Source organism: Coturnix japonica, unplaced genomic scaffold (genome assembly GCF_054131305.1).
Source record: "Coturnix japonica strain WE unplaced genomic scaffold, WE-NBRP24 Scf110, whole genome shotgun sequence".
Taxonomy (NCBI): domain Eukaryota; kingdom Metazoa; phylum Chordata; class Aves; order Galliformes; family Phasianidae; genus Coturnix; species Coturnix japonica.
In genome coordinates, this window is record NW_028189013.1 from 143,866 (window position 1) to 163,772 (window position 19,907).

General features: G+C 52.8%; 1 protein-coding gene and 1 pseudogene across 6 annotated transcripts in view; both read left to right on the forward strand.

Moving 5' to 3' along the window:
• Positions 1–19,907, forward strand: part of SMC1A (structural maintenance of chromosomes 1A) — a 92,866-nt gene that overhangs the window by 19,034 nt on the left and 53,925 nt on the right. For 3 of the 5 annotated variants that reach the window (XM_085535175.1, XM_085535174.1, XM_085535176.1), the window contains one exon: positions 17,339–17,542. In XM_085535175.1, coding sequence (XP_085391301.1) covers positions 17,339–17,542 — 204 coding nt within the window. Of the gene's footprint in view, positions 1–8,685; positions 8,918–12,198; positions 12,388–13,508; positions 13,570–14,376; positions 14,441–14,871; positions 14,873–16,416; positions 16,431–17,338; positions 17,543–19,907 lie in introns of those variants that run through there. The other 2 variants (XM_085535179.1, XM_085535177.1) reach the window with 2 other exon arrangements.
• On the forward strand, positions 1,301–7,108 carry LOC107307865 (protein UXT-like; annotated as a pseudogene). Its single transcript, XR_014941768.1, has 6 exons — positions 1,301–1,413; positions 1,873–1,951; positions 3,743–3,813; positions 5,791–5,899; positions 6,724–6,787; positions 6,884–7,108. The product of XR_014941768.1 is annotated as a protein UXT-like (transcript).

Below are 19,907 nucleotides of genomic sequence, written 5' to 3' on the forward strand. Positions count from 1 at the left end.
ACTGGGATCCTATAGGACTGAGAGACCCCAAACTGGGATCCCACCCCCCAAAGTGGGATCCTATAGGACTGTCAGACCCCAAACTGGGATCCTATGGGACTGAGAGACCCCAAACTGGGATGCCCCCCCCCCAAACTGGGATCCTATGGGACTGAGAGACCCCAAACTGGGACCCCACCCCCACCCCATACTGGGATCCTATGGGACTGCCCCCCCCCCCCCAACGCTGCTCTTAGCCCCGCCCCCTCGCTCAAGCACCGCCCACTTCTTCCTTAAGCCCCACCCCCTTCGCTCAAGCCACGCCCACTTCTTCCTTAAGTCCCGCCCCCTCGCTCAAGCCACGCCCAATTTCCGCTTCACAAGCCCCGCCCCCTAAATGGGCGTGGCCTCCGGCTCACGTGACGTGTCGAAGCTCCGCCCGTTTGGCTGTGTAAGCCCCGCCCCCTCGCAATAAAGCGCTGCTGCTTCTGCTGACCCTATAGGAACTATAGGGGAACTATGGATCCTATAGGAGCTATAGGGGAACTATGGACCCTATAGGGGCTATGGGGGAACTATGGATCCTATAGGAGCTATGGGGGGAACTATGGATCCTATAGGAGCTATGGGGGAACTATGGACCCTATAGGAGCTATGGGGGAACTATGGACCCTATAGGGGCTATGGGGGAACTATGGACCCTATAGGGGCTATGGGGGAACTATGGACCCTATAGGAGCTATGGGGGATCTATGGATCCTATAGGAGCTATGGGGGAACTATGGACCCTATAGGGGCTATGGGGGAACTATGGATCCTATAGGAGCTATGGGGGAACTATGGACCCTATAGGAGCTATAGGGGAACTATGGATCCTATAGGAGCTATAGGGGAACTATGGACCTTATAGGAGCTATGGGGGAAACTATGGATCCTATAGGGGCTATGGGGGGAACTATGGACCCCTATAGGGGCTATGGGGGAACTATGGATCCTATAGGGGGCTATGGGGGAACTATGGACCCTATAGGAGCTATGGGGCTATGGGGGGTAACTATGGACCCTATAGGAGCTATGGGGCTATGGGGGGGTCCTATGGACCCTATAGATCCCTATAGAGCCCTATGGACCCTATAGATCCCTATAGGGCCCTATAGAACCAGGATAAGGGGACAAAGGACCCCTATAGGACGTGGGTAGGAACCCTATAGGGTCTATAGGGTCCGAACGGCCCTATAGATCCCATACAGAAACCGGAAGTGGAGGGGGGGGTGGTGGTGCTAAAGGAACCGGAAGTGGGTGAAGCAAACCAATCCGGAAGTAGGCGGAGCGCCGTCGCGTAGTGATGACGTCATCAGAGCGCGCCCAAGATGGCGGCGGGGAAAGCGCAGCGCTACGAGGCCTTCGTCAGCGACGTGTGCAACGTGACCTCAGGTCAGTGTGACGTCATCAAACGTGCGACCCCACCCACAGGCCACGCCCCCTCCCCCGCAAGCCACGCCCACAATCCAACAAAGCCCCGCCCATGTTTAGCTGACCAATGGCGTGGCTTCATCCGTGTGGCCACGCCCCCTCGGCACGTCAGGCCACGCCCCCTCCCCGCAAGCCACGCCCCCTACACCACAAGCCCCGTCCCCATGGCAACAAGCCCCGCCCATGTTTATCTGACCAATAGCGTGGCGTCATCCGTGTGGCCATGCCCCCAAATGGAGGCCACGCCCCCTTTAAGCCAAGCCCCGCCCCCTGCCTGTCATACCCGGCCTCTGATTGGCTGATCCCATGCCCATATATGGAGGACACGCCCCTTTAAACCAAAGCCCCTCCCCCTGCCTGTCATCCCCGCCCTCTGATTGGCTGATCGCATGCCCATATATGGACGTGCGCCCCCTGCAGGCGGGTGCAGGAACAGCGCGACGCCGTGTGGGAGCAGCAGGCGCAGGTGCTGCAGCTCAGGGCTGCCATTGGACGGCTGGCAGGTGGGCGGGGCTTCAAGGGGGCGGGGCTTAGAGGGTGGGCGGGGCTTATACTGACGGGGCGGGCTTAGGCGGGTGGGCGTGGCCTATACTGATGTGGGCGGGGCTCAAGGGGGCGGGGCTTAGAGTGATGGGCGGGGCTTAGAGGGTGGGAGATGGGGAGCTGTGATGCCATTGGATGGCTGCAGGTGGGTGGGGCCTGAAGGGGGCGGGGCCTAGGTTGATGGGGGGCGGGGCTTAGACAGGTGGGCGGGGGCTTATTCTGATGGGGCGGGGCTTATAGTGCTGGGGGCGGGGCTTAGAGGGTGGGAGATGGAGAACTGTGATGCCATTGGACAGCTGCAGGTGGGCGGGGCCTTTAGGAGGCGGGGCTTATATAGAGTGGGGCGGGGCTTAGACAGGTGGGCGGGGCTTATACTGATGTGGGCGGGGCTTCGGCAGGTGGGGGCGGGGCTTAGAGAGGTGGGCGGGGCTTAGAGGGTGGTGAGATGGGGAACTGTGATGCCATTGGACGGCTGCAGGTGGGCAGGGCCTGAAGGGGGCAGGGCTTAGACAGGTGGGCGGGGCTTAAGGGAGGGAGATGTGGGGGGAGGGGAGTGGGATTGTGGGGGGGATTTGGGGTGAATTTGGGGGGATTTTGGGGTTTTTGGGGGGAATTTGGGGTCTCTGGGGTCTTTGAGGGGGTTATGGGAGTCTTTGGGGGGATTTTGGGGGGATATTGGGGGTCTTTGGGGGTTTTGGGGGGGATTTGGGGGATTATGGGGGTCTTTGGGGGAAATTGGGGGCTTTTGGGGTCTTTGATGGAATTTAAGGGGGATTTGAGGGGGATTAGGGGGTTTCTTGGGATTATGATGGATATTGGGGGATTATGGGGGTCTTTGGGGGGAAATTGGGGGATTTTGGGGTCTTTGGGGGGAATTTGAGGGTGATTCAAGGGTCTTTGGGGGGTCTCTGGGTTCTTTGAGGGGATTATGGGGGTCTTTGGGGGATTTGGGGGTGTGTGTGGGGGGATACTGGGGGTCTTTGGGGGTTTTGGGGGGGATTTGGGGGATTATGGGGGTCTTTAGTGGGAAATTGGGGGGTTTTGGGGTCTTTGGGGGGAATTTGAGGGTGATTTGAGGGTCGTTGGGGGAAATTGGGGGGTTTGGGGGTCTTTGATGGAATTTAAGGGGGATTTGGGGGGATTAGGGAGGGGGTTCCTTGTAGGGATTATGGGGGATATTAGGGGATCATGGGGGTCTTTTGGGGGAAATTGGGTGGTTTTGGGGGGTCTTTGGGGGTGAATTTGGGGGGGATTTGGGGTCTTTGGGGGGGTGTTTTGGGGGTCTTTGGGTGGATTGGGGTCTGTGGTGGGAATTTGAGGGGAATTTGGTGGTATTTGGGGGGATTGGGGGTCTTTGGGGTGAATTTTGGGGTCTTTGGGGGTTTTTGGGGGGATTTGGGGGGTCTATGGGGGAAATTTGGGGTATTTGAGGGGATTTGGGGGGGATATTGGGGGTCTTTGATGGGATTTGGGGGGGAATAGGGGGTCTTTGGGTCAATTTGGGGTCTATGGGGGTCATATTTTGGGGGGGGATGTGAGTTTTTTGTGTGTGGGGGGGTTGCAATGGGGGGCTTTGGGGCTGGGGGTGGGGGGGGGGGCATCCCCATAGGGGCACATTGGAAGGGATGGGGGGGGGTCCCTATGGGGTGAGAGGGGGTTAAAGGGGGGAGGGGGGGGGAGGGTTGAATTTGGGGGGGGGTCTCAGAGTCATTTTGGGGTCCTTGTGTTCCCCCCTCCGCCCCCCCCCCAGGATGCTGCCCCCACCCCATTGCGCACTCAAGTGGATCTGGGCTGTAACTTCTACGTCAATGCTGAAGTGTGAGTCAGGACCCCCACCCCCCACCCCAATGGGACCCCCAAACCCCCCCATATACCCCCATAACCCCTTCAGTGACCCCAAACCCCCAGGACCCCGAAATCCCCCCCAGGGCTCCCAGATCCCCCCCATTTCCCCCACAGGACCCCCCCCAATTCCCCCCTATATACCCCCATATCCCCTTAGGTGCCCCCCAACCCCCCCATACCCCACCAGGACCCCCCAGTTCCCCCTATATACACCCATAACCCCTTCCGTGACCCCCAACCCCCCCCATATACCCCCACAGGACCCCCAGTTCCTCCCATATAACCTCAGGACCCCCAAATACCCCCCTATTCCCCCCCAGGACCCCCATATCCCACCATATACCCCCATAACCCCTTCATTGACCCCCAATTTCCCTCCATGTACCCCCATAACCCCTTCATTGACCCCCAAACCCCCCTTTATTCCCCCACAGGACCCCCAATTCCCCCCATATACCCCCCAGGACCCCCAAATACCCGCCATATACCCCCCAGGACCCCCAAATACCCCCCTATTCCCCCCAAGGGCCCCCAAATGTCACCCTAAGACCCCCCAAATCCCCCCCAGGACCCCCATATCCCCCCATATACCCCCGTAACTCCTTCATTGACCCCCAAACCCCCCATCCCCCCTCCAGGACCCCCATATCCCCCCTATATACCCCCCAGGACCCCCAAATACCCCCTATTCCCCCCCAGGACCCCCATATCCCCTCCATACACCCCCATAACCCCTTCATTGACCCCCAACTCCCCCCATATAACCCCCAGGACTCCCATATCCCCCCATATACCCCCCAGGACCCCCAAATACCCCCCTATTCCCCCCCAGGACTCACTTTTACCCCCAAGGACCCCCAAATGTCACCCTAAAACCCCCCATATCCCCCCAGGACCCCCATATCCCCCCCATATACCCCCATAAGCCCTTCATTGACCCCCAAACCCCCCTATATACCCCAACAGGACCCACTTTTACCCCCAAGGACCCCCAAATCCCCCCCATATACACCCAAAGACCCCCAAATGTCACCCTAAGACCCTCCAAATCCCCCCCAGGACCCCCAATCCCCCCATATACCCCCATAAGCCCTTCATTGACCCCAACTCCCCCCATATAACACCCAGGACCCCCATACCCCCCATATACACACATATCCCCTTCAGTGCCCCCCAACCCCCCCCCTGTATCCCCCCACAGGACCAAGAATTCCCCCCATATACCCCCCAGGACCCCCAAATACCCCCCTATTCCCCCCCAGGACGCCCATATCCCCCCCATATACCCCCATATCCCCTTCATTGACCCCCAAGCCCCCCCCATACCCCTCCAGGACCCCCAGTATCCCCCATATCCCCCCATATCCCCTTCAGTGACCCCCAACTCCCCCCCATATAACCCCCAGGACCACCAATTTCCCTCCATATGCCCCCATATCCCCTTCATTGACCCCCAACTCCCCATATATCCCCCTCCAGGACCCCCATATCCCTTCCATATACACCCATAACCCCTTCAGTGACCCCCAACCCTCCCCATCCCACCCCAGGACCCCTCAGTTCACCCCTCAGGGCCCCTAAATCCCACCTAGGACCCCCAAATTCCTCCAACCCCCCATATAACCCCATATCCCCCCATATAACCCCATATCCCCCATATAACCCCCTATACCCCCCCTATAACCCCCTATAACCCCATATCCCCCCATATAACCCCCCATAACCCCATATAACCCCATATCCCCCCATATAACCCCATATAACCCCCTATAACCCCATATAACACCCTATAACCCCATATAACCCCCTATAACCCCAAATCCCCCCATGTCCCCCCATATCCCCTTCAGTGACCCCCAAACCCCCCATGACCCCCCAGGACCCCAATTTCCCCCCGTATCCCCCATTACCCCTTCATTGCCCCCCTATATCCCCTATATCCCCCCATAGGCCGGACCCCCAACGCATCTTTGTAGCTCTGGGTTATGGTTTCTATGCTGAGCTGACCCTCCCGGAAGCTCTTCTGGCACCTGGATCGCCGGAGCAAGATGTTAGACAAGTAAGCTCCGCCCCTAATTAACCCCTAATTAGCCCCTAATTAGCCATACCCACCTAATTAGGCCCCACCCCCATCATTAAGCCAAACCACCCATTGAAGATCTATGGGACAAACTGGCCACGCCCCCTCCTTTAAGCCACGCCCATATATGGGGAGGGGGGGCTATGCAAATTAGACCACGCCCACATCGGATACACCCCCCGTGTGGCCACGCCCCTTTAATGCAAGCCCCTCCCCTTTTCCATAGGCTCCGCCTCCTCCTCATCGGGGTCCATTTAGATCAAGCCCCGCCCACTCCATCCAGGCCACGCCCACCATCCTCAAGCCACGCCCCCTATTTTAATTAGCTCCTTCCCTCTCATTGGCCACGCCCCCATAAATAGGCTCCACCCACTCTTCCTTAAACCAATGGGAAACCAGCTGCTACCACAGGCCACGCCCCTTTGATTAGGCCACGCCCCTTTAAAAGCCACGCCCCCTTAAAAGCCACGCCCCCATTTAAAGCCACGCCTCCTTTTTAAAGCCACACCACCTTTAAAGCCTCGCCCCCTTCTGATTGGCTCAGCTCCCCCCAGTGATTCCCTATGGGAGCCAATAAGCCCCGTCCCCTTTTTAGGCCATGCCCCCTTGCATAGACCACACCCACACAAGCCCCTCCCATTTTGCATAAGCCCCGCCCCTGCTATAACAACCAATGGGAGCTGTTAAGCCCTGCCCCCTCATTAGGCCACGCCCCCAAATTCACAAGCTCCGCCCACTTATTTAAGCCCCGCCCCCAGCCGAAGCCGCACCCCCTTTTTTCTAAGCCCCGCCCCCTCCCTCAGGCTCAGCGAATCACTGACCAGGGACGGAGCTCAGATCCGCGCCCACATCCGATTGGTGCTGGAGGTAAGCCCCGCCCCCCTCATTAGCATAAATTAGCATACTCGTTAACCCTTTGCCATTATTTAACCTTTTGTTTTTAATTAACCTTTGTTATCGCAGGGCCTGAGGGAGCTGCAAGGCCTACAGGATCCCCCCGGATGACCCCTGACCTATGACCTTGTGTGACCCTTGACCTCTGACCTCGGGGTCATCTGTGACCTTGAGTTACCTTTGACCCTCTGACCCATTTTGGAGGGGGGAGGGGAGAAACCGGAAGCTGCTGTTGAGAATTGGGTGTAAATGTGGAGTAATGGGGCAATAAATATGGAGTAACGTTGGAGTAAATGTGGAGTAATGGAGGTAATGTGGAGTAAATTGGGTGTAAATGTGGAGTAATGGGGATAATGGGGAGTAAATGGGGTTAAAGTGGGAGTAAATGTGGAGTAATGGTGGTTAATGTGGAGTAAATGGGAAGTAAAGCAGGTGTAAATGCAGAGTAATGGGTAACATGTAGTAAATAGGGTGTAAAGTGGGAGTAAATGTGGAGTAATGGAGAGTAAATATGGTGTATTGGGGGTAATGAGGAGTAAATGTGGAGTAAAGTGGGAGTAAGTGTGTAATGTTGGTTAACAGGGTGTTAATATATAGTAAATGTGGAGTAGAGTCTGTGTAAACAGGGAGTAAATTGGAAGTAATGATAATACTTTAAATGTGGAGTAAAGTGGGAGTAAATGTGGACTATATGTGGAGCAAAGCTTGTGTAAACATGGAGTAAATGTGGAGCAAAGCATGTGTAAACATGGAGTAAATGTGGAGTAAATGTAGGTTAACAGGGAGTAATTGTGGAGTAAAGCCTGTGTAAACAGGGAGTAAATGAGGAGTAATGACGATATAAAACAGGGCCAATGAGGAGTAAATTTTGAGTAAAACGGTGTAAAGCAGAGTTAAAATGGGGGTAAATGTGGGGTAATATGGAAGAATGAGAAGCAACAGGGTGTAAATGTGGAGTAAAGTGGGAGTTAATGTGGGTTAACAGGGAGTAAATGTGGAGTAAAGGCTGTGTAAACATGGAGTAAATGTGGAGTAAAGCCTTTGTAAACAGGGGGTAAAACTGGTGTAAAGTGGAGTTAAATTGGGGTAATAAGGAACAATAAGAAGAAACAAGGTGTAAATGTGGAGTAAAGTGGGAGTAAAGTGGGAGTAAATGTGGAGTAAATGTGGAGTAAATGTGGAGTAAATGCTGTGTAAACATGGAGTAAATGTGGAGTAAAGGCTGTGTAAACAGGGAGTAAAACTGGTGTAAAGTGGATTTAAAATGGGGCCAATAAGAAGTAAATGAGGAGTAAATCTGGTGTATAGTGGAGTTAAATTGGGGTAATAAGGAACAATAAGAAGAAACAAGGTGTAAATGTGGAGTAAAGTGGGAGTAAATGTGGGAGTAAATGTGGAGTAAATGTGGAGTAAATGCTGTGTAAACATGGAGTAAATGTGGAGTAAATGCTGTGTAAACATGGAGTAAATGTGGAGTAAAGCCTTTGTAAACAGGGAGTAAAACTGGTGTAAAGTGGATTTAAAACGGGGCCAATGAAGAGTAAATGAGGAGTAAATCTGGTGTAAAATGGAGTTAAATTGTTGCTAATTAGGAGTAAATATGGAGTAAATATGGAGTAAAGTGGAATAACTTTGAGCTAGGCCGCGCCGTTACCATGGCGACACTCCCCCCCCCCCCCCCCCAAAAACAACCAATCCCGGTGCTCGTCCCCTCGGCTCAACCAATCACCGAGCAGCAGGCGGGACCAAACGGAACCACCAACCAATCATCTCTGCGTCGACCGATATTGACACCTGAGCGAACCAATCAGCGCGCGGGGAAGGCGGAAGTGCCGCCATATTCCCTCTCGGCCGCCGTAGCCGAGTTTCCCGCCCTCAGCGTCTCCTCAGAGCGGCGGGATCGTGGAGGGGGGGGGGGGGGGGTTGTTTTTAATCGCTATTTTTGCCCTTTTTTTGCCCTTTTTTGTCCTTTTTTACCCCATTTTTTCGCCGCCATGGGGTTCCTGAAGCTGATCGAGATCGAGAACTTCAAGTCGTACAAAGGGCGGCAGATCATCGGGCCTTTCCGCCGCTTCACCGCCATCATCGGCCCCAACGGATCCGGTGAGACATCCCATAATACTCACATCGGCCTCCGACAGCCCATAAGAGGCAGCACAGGATTACCCATAAACCCCGTTCGACTTCCGCATCCGGGAACCCCATAAGGGACCCCATAACTGACCCCATGACCCCATAAGGGACCCCATAACCCTATAAGGGACCACATAACTGACCCCATAACCCCATAAGGGACCCCATGACCCCATAAGTGAATCCATAACCTCATAAGGGACCCCATAATCCCATAAGTGACCCTATAACCCTATAAGGGACCCCATAACCCCATAACAGACCCCATAACCCCATAAGGGACCCCATAAGACACCCCATAACCCCATAAGGGACCCCATAAGACACCCCATAACCCCATAAGGGACCCCATTAAGGGACCCCGTAAGACACCCCATAACCCCATAACTGACCCCATAACACCATAACTGACCCCATAACACCATAAGGGACCCTCTGACCCTATATATGGTCCTATAACCCCATAACTGACCCTATAACCCCATAACTGACCCCATAAGGGACCCCATAACCCCATAACTGACCCCATAACCCCATAACTGATCCCATGACCCCATAAGGGACCCCATAACCCCATAACTGATCCCATAACCCCGTAAGTGAATCCATAACCTCATAAGGGACCCCATAATCCCATAAGTGACCCTATAACCCTATAAGGGACCCCATAACCCCATAACAGACCTCATAACCCCATAAGGGACCCCATAAGACACCCCATAACCCCATAAGGGACCCCATAACCCCATAAGTGACCCCATAACCTAATAAGGGACCCCATAACCCCATAACAGACCCGATAACTGACCCTATAACTGAACCCATAACCCCATAAGTGACCCCATAACCCCATAACTGACCCCATAAGGGACCCCATAACCCCATAAGGGACCCTCTGACCCTATAACCGATCCCATGACCCCATAAGGGACCCCATGACCCCATAAGTGACCCCATAACCCCATAAGTGACCCCATAACCCCATAATGGATCCCATAACCCCATAAGTGACCCCAAAATCCCATAACTGACCCCATAACCCCATAAAGGACCCCATAACCCCATAAGGGACCCTCTGACCCTATATATGATCCCATAACCCCATAACTGACCCCATAACCCCATAACTGACCCCATAACAGACCCCATAACCCCATAAGGGACCCTCTGACCCTATAAGTGACCCTATAACCCTATATAATCCTATACCCTATAGGTAAATCCAACCTAATGGACGCCATCAGCTTCGTGCTGGGTGAGAAGACGTCCATAAGGAACCACATAGCCCCACATCTGACCCCATAACAGACCATCTAACCCCATAACAGACCCCATAACCCCATAAAGGGACCCCATAAGGGACCCCATAACACCATAAGGGACCCTCTGACCCCGTAAGGGACCCCATAACCCCGTAAGTGACCCCATAAGGGACCCCATAACCCCACAACTGATCCCATCACCCCATAACTTACCCCATCACCCCATAAGTGACCACATAACACCGTAAGGGACCCCATAACCCCATAACTGACCCCATTACCCCATAACTGACCCCATAACTGACCCCATAACTGACCCCATCACCCCATAACTGACCCCATCATCCTATAACTGACCCCATCATCCTATAACTGACCCCATCACCTCATAACTGACCCCATAACCCCATAAGGGACCCCATAAGGGACCCCATAACTGACCCCATAACCCCATAAAGGGCCACATAACCCCATAAGGGACCCCATAACCCCAAAACTGACCCCATAAGACACCCCATAACCCAATAACTGACCCCATAAGGGACCACATAACCCCATAACAGACCTCTTAACCCCATAAAGGACTCCATAAGGGACCCCATAACCCCATAAAGGACCCCATAAGGGACCCCATAACCCCATAACAGACCCCATAACCCCATAAGGGACCCCATAAGGGACTCAATGACCCTATAGCTGACCCTATAACCGTATATGTGACCCTATACCCTATAGGTAAATCCAACCTAATGGACGCCATCAGCTTCGTGCTGGGTGAGAAGACGTCCATAAGGGACCCCATAACCCCATAACCAACCCCATAACAGACCCCATAACCCCATAACTGACCCTATAACCCTATAAATGACCCTATATGATCCTATATATGACCCTATAGGTAAATCCAACCTGATGGACGCCATCAGCTTCGTGCTGGGTGAGAAGACGTCCATAAGGGACCCCATAACCCCATAACCAACCCCATAACCCTATAACAGACCCCATAGCCCTATAGCTGACCCCATAACTGACCCTATAACCCTATATCTGACCCTATATATGACCCTATAGGTAAGTCCAACCTTATGGACGCCATCAGCTTCGTGCTGGGTGAGAAGACGTCCATAAGGGACCCCATTAATGACCATATGACCCCATAAATGACCCCATAACCCCATAAGGGACCCCATAACCCTATATCTGACCCCATAACGGACCCTATAACCCTATATAACCCTATATCCTATAGGTAAGTCCAACCTAATGGACGCCATCAGCTTCGTGCTGGGTGAGAAGACGTCCATAAGGGACCACATAGCCCCACATCTAACCCCATAACAGACCCCATAACCCTATAAGGGACCCTCTGACCCTATAACAGACCCTATAACCCCATAACTGACCCTATAACCCTATATATAATCCTATATGTGACCCTATGCCCTATAGGTAAATCCAACCTAATGGACGCCATCAGCTTCGTGCTGGGTGAGAAGACGTCCATAAGGGACCCCATGAGTGACAATATGACCCCATAAAGGACCCCATAACCCCATAAGGGACCTTCTGACCCTATAGCTGACCCCATAACTGACCCTATAACCCTATGTGACCCTATATGATCCTATAGGTAAATCCAACCTGATGGACGCCATCAGCTTCGTGCTGGGTGAGAAGACGTCCATAAGGGACCACATAGCCCCATAACTGACCCCATAAATGTCCCCATAACCCCATAAGGGACCCCATAACCCTATATCTGACCCCATAACTGACCCTATAACCCTATATAATCCTATATCCTATAGGTAAATCCAACCTGATGGACGCCATCAGCTTTGTTCTGGGTGAGAAGACGTCCATAAGGGACCACATAGCCCCATAACAAACCATCTAACCCCATAAGGGACCCCATAACCCCATAATTGACCCTATAACCCTATATATGACCCCATAATCCTATATATGACCCTATATGTAACCCTATAGGTAAGTCCAACCTAATGGACGCCATCAGCTTTGTTCTGGGTGAGAAGACGTCCAACCTGCGCGTCAAGGCCTTACGGGATCTGATCCACGGGGCTCCCGTGGGGAAACCGGCCTCAAACAGAGCGTGTGTCAGCATGGTGTATGCGCTGGATTGTGGGACCGAGAGGACATTCGCAAGGCTTATCATTGGTGAGGCCGTTTTGGGGTGAAAAACGGGGATTTTGGGCAATTTTGGGGCTAAAATGGGCTGGATTTGGGGCTAAAATGGGCTGGATTTGGGGGTATTGGGGGGTTTTGGGGGGTATTTGGGGCCTGTGTCAGCATGGTGTATGCGCTGGATTGTGGGACTGAGAGGACATTCGCAAGGCTTATCATTGGTGAGGCCATTTTGGGGTGAAAAACGGGATTTTGGGCAATTTTGGGGCTAAAATGGGCTGGATTGGGGGGTATTTGGGGTATGGGGAGGTAATGGGGGTGGGCTTTGAAATGGGGTTTTAATGGGGACTGCTTTGGTTGGGTCACTTTGATGGGGTTGGGGACTCATTGGGGACCCTTTTGGGGCTCCTTTTGGGGTGAAAAAGGGGGATTTTGGGTAAAAATGGGCTGGATTTGGGGGGTATTTGGGGCCTGTGTCAGCATGGTGTATGCGCTGGACTGCGGGACCGAGAGGACGTTCGCAAGGCTTATTATAGGTATGGGGAAATTGGGGTGAAAAACGGGGATTTGGGGCAATTTTGGGCAAAAATGGGCTGGATTTGGGGCTAAAATGGGCTGGATTTGGGGTGAAAATGGGCTGGATTTGGGGATATTTGGGGCCTGTGTCAGCATGGTGTATGCGCTGGATTGTGGGACCGAGAGGACGTTCGCAAGGCTTATCATTGGTGAGGCCTTTTTGGAGTGAAAAACGGAGATTTTGGGCAAAAATGGGCTGGATTTGGGGGTATTTGGGGCTATGGGTTTCCATAGGTATATGGGGTGTGTGAAGCACTTATGGGGGCTGAAATGGGGACTGCTTTGGATGGGTCACTGTGATGGGGTTGGGGGAGGCTTTTAAGGCCCTTTTGGGGCTCCATTTTGGGTCAAAATCAGGCAATTTTGGGCAAAAATGGGCTGGATTTGGGGGGTATTTGGGGGTATGGGGCTTCCATAGGGATATGGGGTGTATGGGGCTCTGAAATGGGGTTTTAATGGGGACTGCTTTGGTTGGGTCACTGTGATGGGGTTGGGGACACATTGGGGACCCTTATAAGGCCCTTTTGGGGCTGGATTTTTGGGGTGAAAAAGGGGGATTTTGGGGTTGATTTTTGCAGGCAGCTCCTCGGAGTATAAGATCAACAACCGGGTGGTGCAGCTGAGCGAGTACAGCGAGGAGCTGAGAAGCTGGGGATCCTCATCAAGGCCAGGAACTTCCTGGTCTTCCAGGTGGGGGGATTTAATGGGGGGCTATGGGGGCTATGGGGGGGATATAGGGGTATGTAGGGGTATAGGGGGGGATTATGGGGGATATGGGGGTATAGGGGGGTTATGGGGCTCTATGGGGGGGATTAAGGGGTATAGGGGGTTATGGAGGTATATGGGGGGTTATGGGGGGATTATGGGGGTATAGGGGGGGATATGGGGTATATGGGTTGTTATGGGGGGCTATGGGGGATTATGGGGGTATATAGGGGGTTATGGGGGGATATGGGGGTATAGGGGGGATATGGGGGTATGGGGGGGATATAGGGGTATGGGGGGATATGGGGGTATAGGGGGTATATGGGGGTATGGGGGGTATATGGGGGGGATTATGGGGGTATATGGTTTGTTATGGGGGGATATGGGGGATTATGGGGGTATATGGGGGGGATATGAGGGTATAGGGGGGATATGGGGGGGATAGGGGGGCTATGGGGTATGGAGAAGCTGGGGATCCTCATCAAGGCCAGGAACTTCCTGGTCTTCCAGGTGGGGGGGATTTAATGGGGGGCTATGGGGGGATATGGGGGAGTTATGGGGCTCTATGGGGGTATATGGGGGGTATAGGGGGGGTATATGGGGGTATACGGGGTATATGGGGGGATTAATGGGGGTATAGGGGGGTTATGGGGGGAATTATGGGGGGTTATTGAGGGATACGGGGGGTTATGGGGGTATAGAGGGGATATGGGGGTTATGGGGGGGATAGGGGGGCAATAGGGGGTTATGGGGTTTGGAGAAGCTGGGGATCCTCATCAAGGCCAGGAACTTCCTGGTCTTTCAGGTGGGGGGGATTTAATGGGGGGCTATGGGGGATTTAATGGGGTCTATGGGGATATATGGGTTGTTATGGGGGGCTATGGGGGATATGGGGGTATAGGGGGGTTATGGGGCTCTATGGGGGGGATTAAGGGGGTATAGGGAGTTATGGGGGTATATGGGGGGTTATGGGGGGATTATGGGGGTATATGGGTTGTTATGGGGGGCTATGGGGGATTATGGGGGGATTATGGGGGTATATAGGGAGGTTATGGGGGGATATGGGGGTATAGGGGGGGGATATGGGGGTATGGGGGGGATATAGGGGTATGGGGGGAGATATGGGGGTATAGGGGGTATATGGGGGTATGGGGGTATATGGGGGGGATTATGGGGGTATATGGTTTGTTATGGGGGGATATGGGGGATTATGGGGGTATATGGGGGGGATATGAGGGTATAGGGGGGATAGGGGGGCAATAGGGGGGTTATGGGGTATGGAGAAGCTGGGGATCCTCATCAAGGCCAGGGAACTTCCTGGTCTTCCAGGTGGGGGGATTTAATGGGGGATATGGGGGCATATAGGGGGGTATATGGGGGTATATGGGGTATAGGGGAGGGATTATAGGGGTATAGGGGGTTATGGGGGGGATTATGGGGGTATAGGGGGGGATATGGGGAATATGGGGGTATAGGGGGTTGTGGGGGGCCTCTGGGGGTATAGGGTGGGATATGGGGGGCTATGGGGTATATGGGGGGTTATGGGGATATATGGGGGGGTATTTGGGCTATAGGGGGTTGTGGGGGGGATTATGGGGGTATAGGGGGGGATATGGGGGTATAGGGGGCTTATGGGGGTATAGGGGGGCTTATGGGGGTGATATGGGGGGTATATGGGGGTATAGGGGGTTATGGGGGAGATTATGGGGGTACGGGGGGGTTATGGGGGGATATGGGGGGTTATTGGGGGATATGGGGGGTTATGGGGGTATATGGGGGGGATATAGTGGGGTTATGGGGGGCTTTGTGGGGAATAGGGGGGATATGGGGGGATTATGGGGGTATGGGGGGGGATATGGGGGCATAGGGGGGTTTAATGGGGGGGATTTTGGAGGTATAGGGGGGATATGGGGGGGATTATGGGGGTATATGGGGTGTTATGGGGGCTATGGGGGGATTAAGGGGGTATAGGGGGTTATGGGGGATTAAGGGGGTATAGGGGGTTATGGGGGGGATATGGGGGTATAGGGGGGGTTATGGGGGTATGGGGGGGGATATGGAGGGATATGGGGTTATGGGGGGGATAGGGGGTATAGGGGGGTTATGGGGGGGATTATGGGGGTATAGGGGGGATAGAGGGGTAATGAGGGGGATAGGGGGGATATGGGGGGCTATGGGAGGAATAGGGGATATATGGGGGGTTATTGGGGATATGGGGGGTATAGGGGGGTTATGGAGGTATAGGGGGATATGGGGGGCATTATGGGGGTTATGGGGGGATTATGGGGGTATAGGAGGGTTATGGGGGGGATAGGGGGGCCAATAGGGGGGTTATGGGGTGGGGGAGGGGTCTCTTAGGGTTGGATTTGAGGCCCCCAGCCCCATTTTAAGGTCCTTTTTGGGCTCATTTCCCCCTATAGGGCGCAGTGGAATCCATTGCCATGATGAACCACATTTTAAGGGGGGATTTTAGGGTCTCAAACCCCAAATCCCATCCATTTCTGACCCCAAATCCCCCCTGATGCCCCTTAGGATTGATATTGAGGCCCCCAGCCCCATTTTAAGGTCCTTTTTGGGCTCATTTCCCCCCTATAGGGCACAGTGGAATCCATCGCCATGAAGAACCCCAAACCCCATTTTAAGGGGGGATTTTAGGGTCCCAAACCCCAAATCCCATCCATTTCTGACCCCAAATGTCCCCCAATGCCTCATAGGGTCAATTTTGAAGCCCCCAGCCCCATTTTAAGGTCCTTTTTGTGCTCATTCCCCCCCTATAGGGCGCAGTGGAATCCATCGCCATGAAGAACCCCAAACCCCATTTTAAGGGGCATTTTTGGGGTCCAGAATCCCAAATCCCCCCCAAAGCCCCTCTGAGTCCCTCTTAGGGTCGATATTGAGGCCCCCAGCCCCATTTTAAGGTCCTTTTTGGCTCATTTCCCCCCTATAGGGCGCAGTGGAATCCTTCACCATGAAGAACCCCCATTTTAAGGGGAGATTTTAGGGTTTTTTGACCCCAAATCCCCCCTCCATCCCCACCCAAAGCCCCATAGGGTTGACTTTGAAGCCCCCAGCCCCATTTTGAGGCCCCCAGCCCCATTTTAAGGTCCTTTTTTGTGCTCATTTTCCCCCCTATAGAACACAGTGGAATCCATTGCCATGATGAACCCATTTTAAGCAGCATTTTTGGGGTCCCAAACCCCAAATCCATCCATTTCTGACCCCAAATCCCCTCTCAATACCCAAACGATTCTCTTAGGATTGTTTTTGAGGCCCCCAGCCCCATTTTAAGGTCCTTTTTGTGCTCATTTCCCCCTATAGGACACAGTGGAATCCATTGCCATGATGAACCCCATTTTAAGGGGGGATTTTAGGGTTTTTTGACCCCAAATCCCCCCTCCATCCCCACCCAAAGCCCCATAGGGTTGACTTTGAAGCCCCCAGCCCCATTTTAAGGTCTTTTTTTGGGCTCATTTCCCCCCTATAGGGCACAGTGGAATCCATCACCATGAAGACCCCAGACCCCATTTTAAGGGGGGATTTTCGGGTCCCAAACCCCAAATCCCATCCATTTCTGACCCAAATCCCCCCTCTATCCCCCTTCCATCCCACATGATCCTCTTAGGGTTGATATTGAGCCCCCCAGCCCCATTTTGAGGCCCCCAGCCCCATGTTAAGGTCCTTTTTGTGCTCATTCCCCCCCATAGGCGCAGTGGAATCCATTGCCATGAAGAACCCCAAGGAGCGCACGGCCCTATTTGAGGAGATCAGTCGGTCGGGGGAACTGGCCCAGGAATACGATAAACGTAAGAAGGAGATGGTGAAAGCGGAGGAGGACACACAGTTCAATTACCACCGCAAGAAGAACATCGCAGCCGAGAGGAAGGAGGCCAAGCAGGAGAAGGAGGAGGTAAAGGGGTCAAAAATGGGCTCTTTGCACCCAAAAATGGCCTTTATTGACCCAAAAATGGGCTCTTTGCACCCCAAAATGGCCTTTATTGACCCAAAAATGGGCTCTTTGCACCCCAAAATGGCTTTTATTGACCCAAAAATGGGCTCTTTTCACCCACAATGGCCTTTTTTGCCCCAAAAATGGCCTTTATTGCCCCAAATGAACCCAAATGGGCTTTTTTCACCCCAAAATGCCCCCAAATGGGCTTTTTTCACCCCAAAATGGCTCTATTGACCCCAAATGCACACAAATAGGCTCATTTCACCCCAAAATGGCCACTTTTGCCCTCCAAATACCTCATATGGGCTCTTTTCACCCCAAAATGGCCAGCATTGCTCCCAAATGCACCCAAATTTGGCTCTTTTCACCCCAAAAATGGCCTTTATTGCCCCCAAAATGGCCTTTATTGACCCCAAATGGGCTCTTTGCACCCCAAAACGGCCTTTATTGCCCCAAAAATGGGCTCTTTGTACCCCAAAATGGCCTTTTTTGACCCAAAAATGGGCTCTTTGCACCCCAAAATGGCCTTTATTGCCCCAAAAATGGGCTCTTTTCACCCCAAAATGGCCTTTATTGCCCCCAAAATGGCCTTTATTACCCCACAAATGGGCTCTTTGCACCCCAAAATGGCACTTTATTGCCCCAAAAATGGGCTCTTTGCACCCAAAATAGCGTTTATTGCCCCCAAAAATGGGCTCTTTGCACCCCAAAATGGCCTTTATTGCCCCCAAAAATGGGCTCTTTGCACCCCAAAATGGCCTTTATTGACCCAAAAATGGGCTCTTTGCACCCCAAAATGGCCTTTATTGACCCAAAAATGGGCTCTTTGCACCCCAATATGGCCTTTATTGCCCCCAAAAATGGGCTCTTTGCACCCTAAAATGGCCTTTATTGCCCCAATATGGCCTTTATTGCCCCAAAAATGGCCTTTATTGACCCCAAATGGGCTCTTTGCACCCCAAAAATGGCCTTTATTGCCCCAAAAATGGCCTTTATTGCCCTAAAAATGGGCTCTTTGCACCCAAAATAGCCTTTATTGCCCCAAAAATGGCCTTTATTGCCCCAAAAATGGGCTCTTTGCACCCGAAATAGCATTTATTGCCCCAAAAATGGCCTTTATTGCCCCAAAAATGGGCTCTTTGCACCCTAAAATGGCCTTTATTGCCCCAATATGGCCTTTATTGCCCCAAAAATGGGCTTTATTGCCCTAAAAATGGGCTCTTTGTACCCCAAAATGGCCTTTATTGACCCAAAAATGGGCTCTTTGCACCCAAAATAGCCTTTATTGCCCCAAAAATGGGCTCTTTGCACCCAAAATAGCGTTTATTGCCCCCAAAAATGGGCTCTTTGCACCCTAAAATGGCCTTTATTGCCCCAAAAATGGCCTTTATTGCCCCAAAAATGGCCTTTATTGACCCCAAATGGGCTCTTTGCACCCCAAAATGGCCTTTATTGCCCCCCAAAATGCACCAAAATGGCCTTTATTGCCCCCAAAATGGCCTTTGTTGCCCCCCAAATGCACCCAAATTGGCTCTTTTACCCCAAAATGGCCTTTATTGCCCCCAAAATGGGCTCTTTGCACCCCAAAATGGCCTTTATTGACCCAAAAATGGCCTTTATTGCCCCAAAAATGTGCTCTTTGCACCCCAAAATGGCCTTTATTGACCCAAAAATGGGCTCTTTGCACCCAAAATAGCCTTTATTGCCCCAAAAATGGGCTCTTTTCACCCTAAAATGGCCTTTATTGCCCCAAAAATGGCCTTTATTGCCCCAAAAATGGGCTCTTTGCACCCCAAAATGGCCTTTTTTGCCCAAACATGGCCTTTATTGCCCCAAAAATGGCCTTTATTGCCCCAAAAATGGGCTCTTTGCCCCCCAAAATGGCCTTTTTTGCCCCCAAAATGTGCCCAAATGGGCTTTTTTCACCCCAAAATGCCCCCAAATTGGCTCTTTTCACCCCAAAATGGCCTCTTATCACCCACCAATTACCCCCAAATGGACCCTTTTAACCCCAAAATGGCCTCTGTTGCCCCCCCATAGACCCCAAAAAGTGCTTTTTTCACCCCAAATCCCCCCAAATCTCCCCATATTGGCTCTTATTACCCCCCATTCCCCCCCAAATACCCCATATGGGCTCTTTTCACCCCATATTGCCCCCCACCGACCCCAAAAATTGCTTTTTTCACCCCAAAACACCCCCTATTGCCCCCCATATGGACTCTTTTCACCCCTATCCCCCCCATTCTCCCCCCATAGACCCCAAAAAGTGCTTTTTTCACCCCAAATCCCCCATATGGGCTCTTTTCACCCCAATACACCCCAT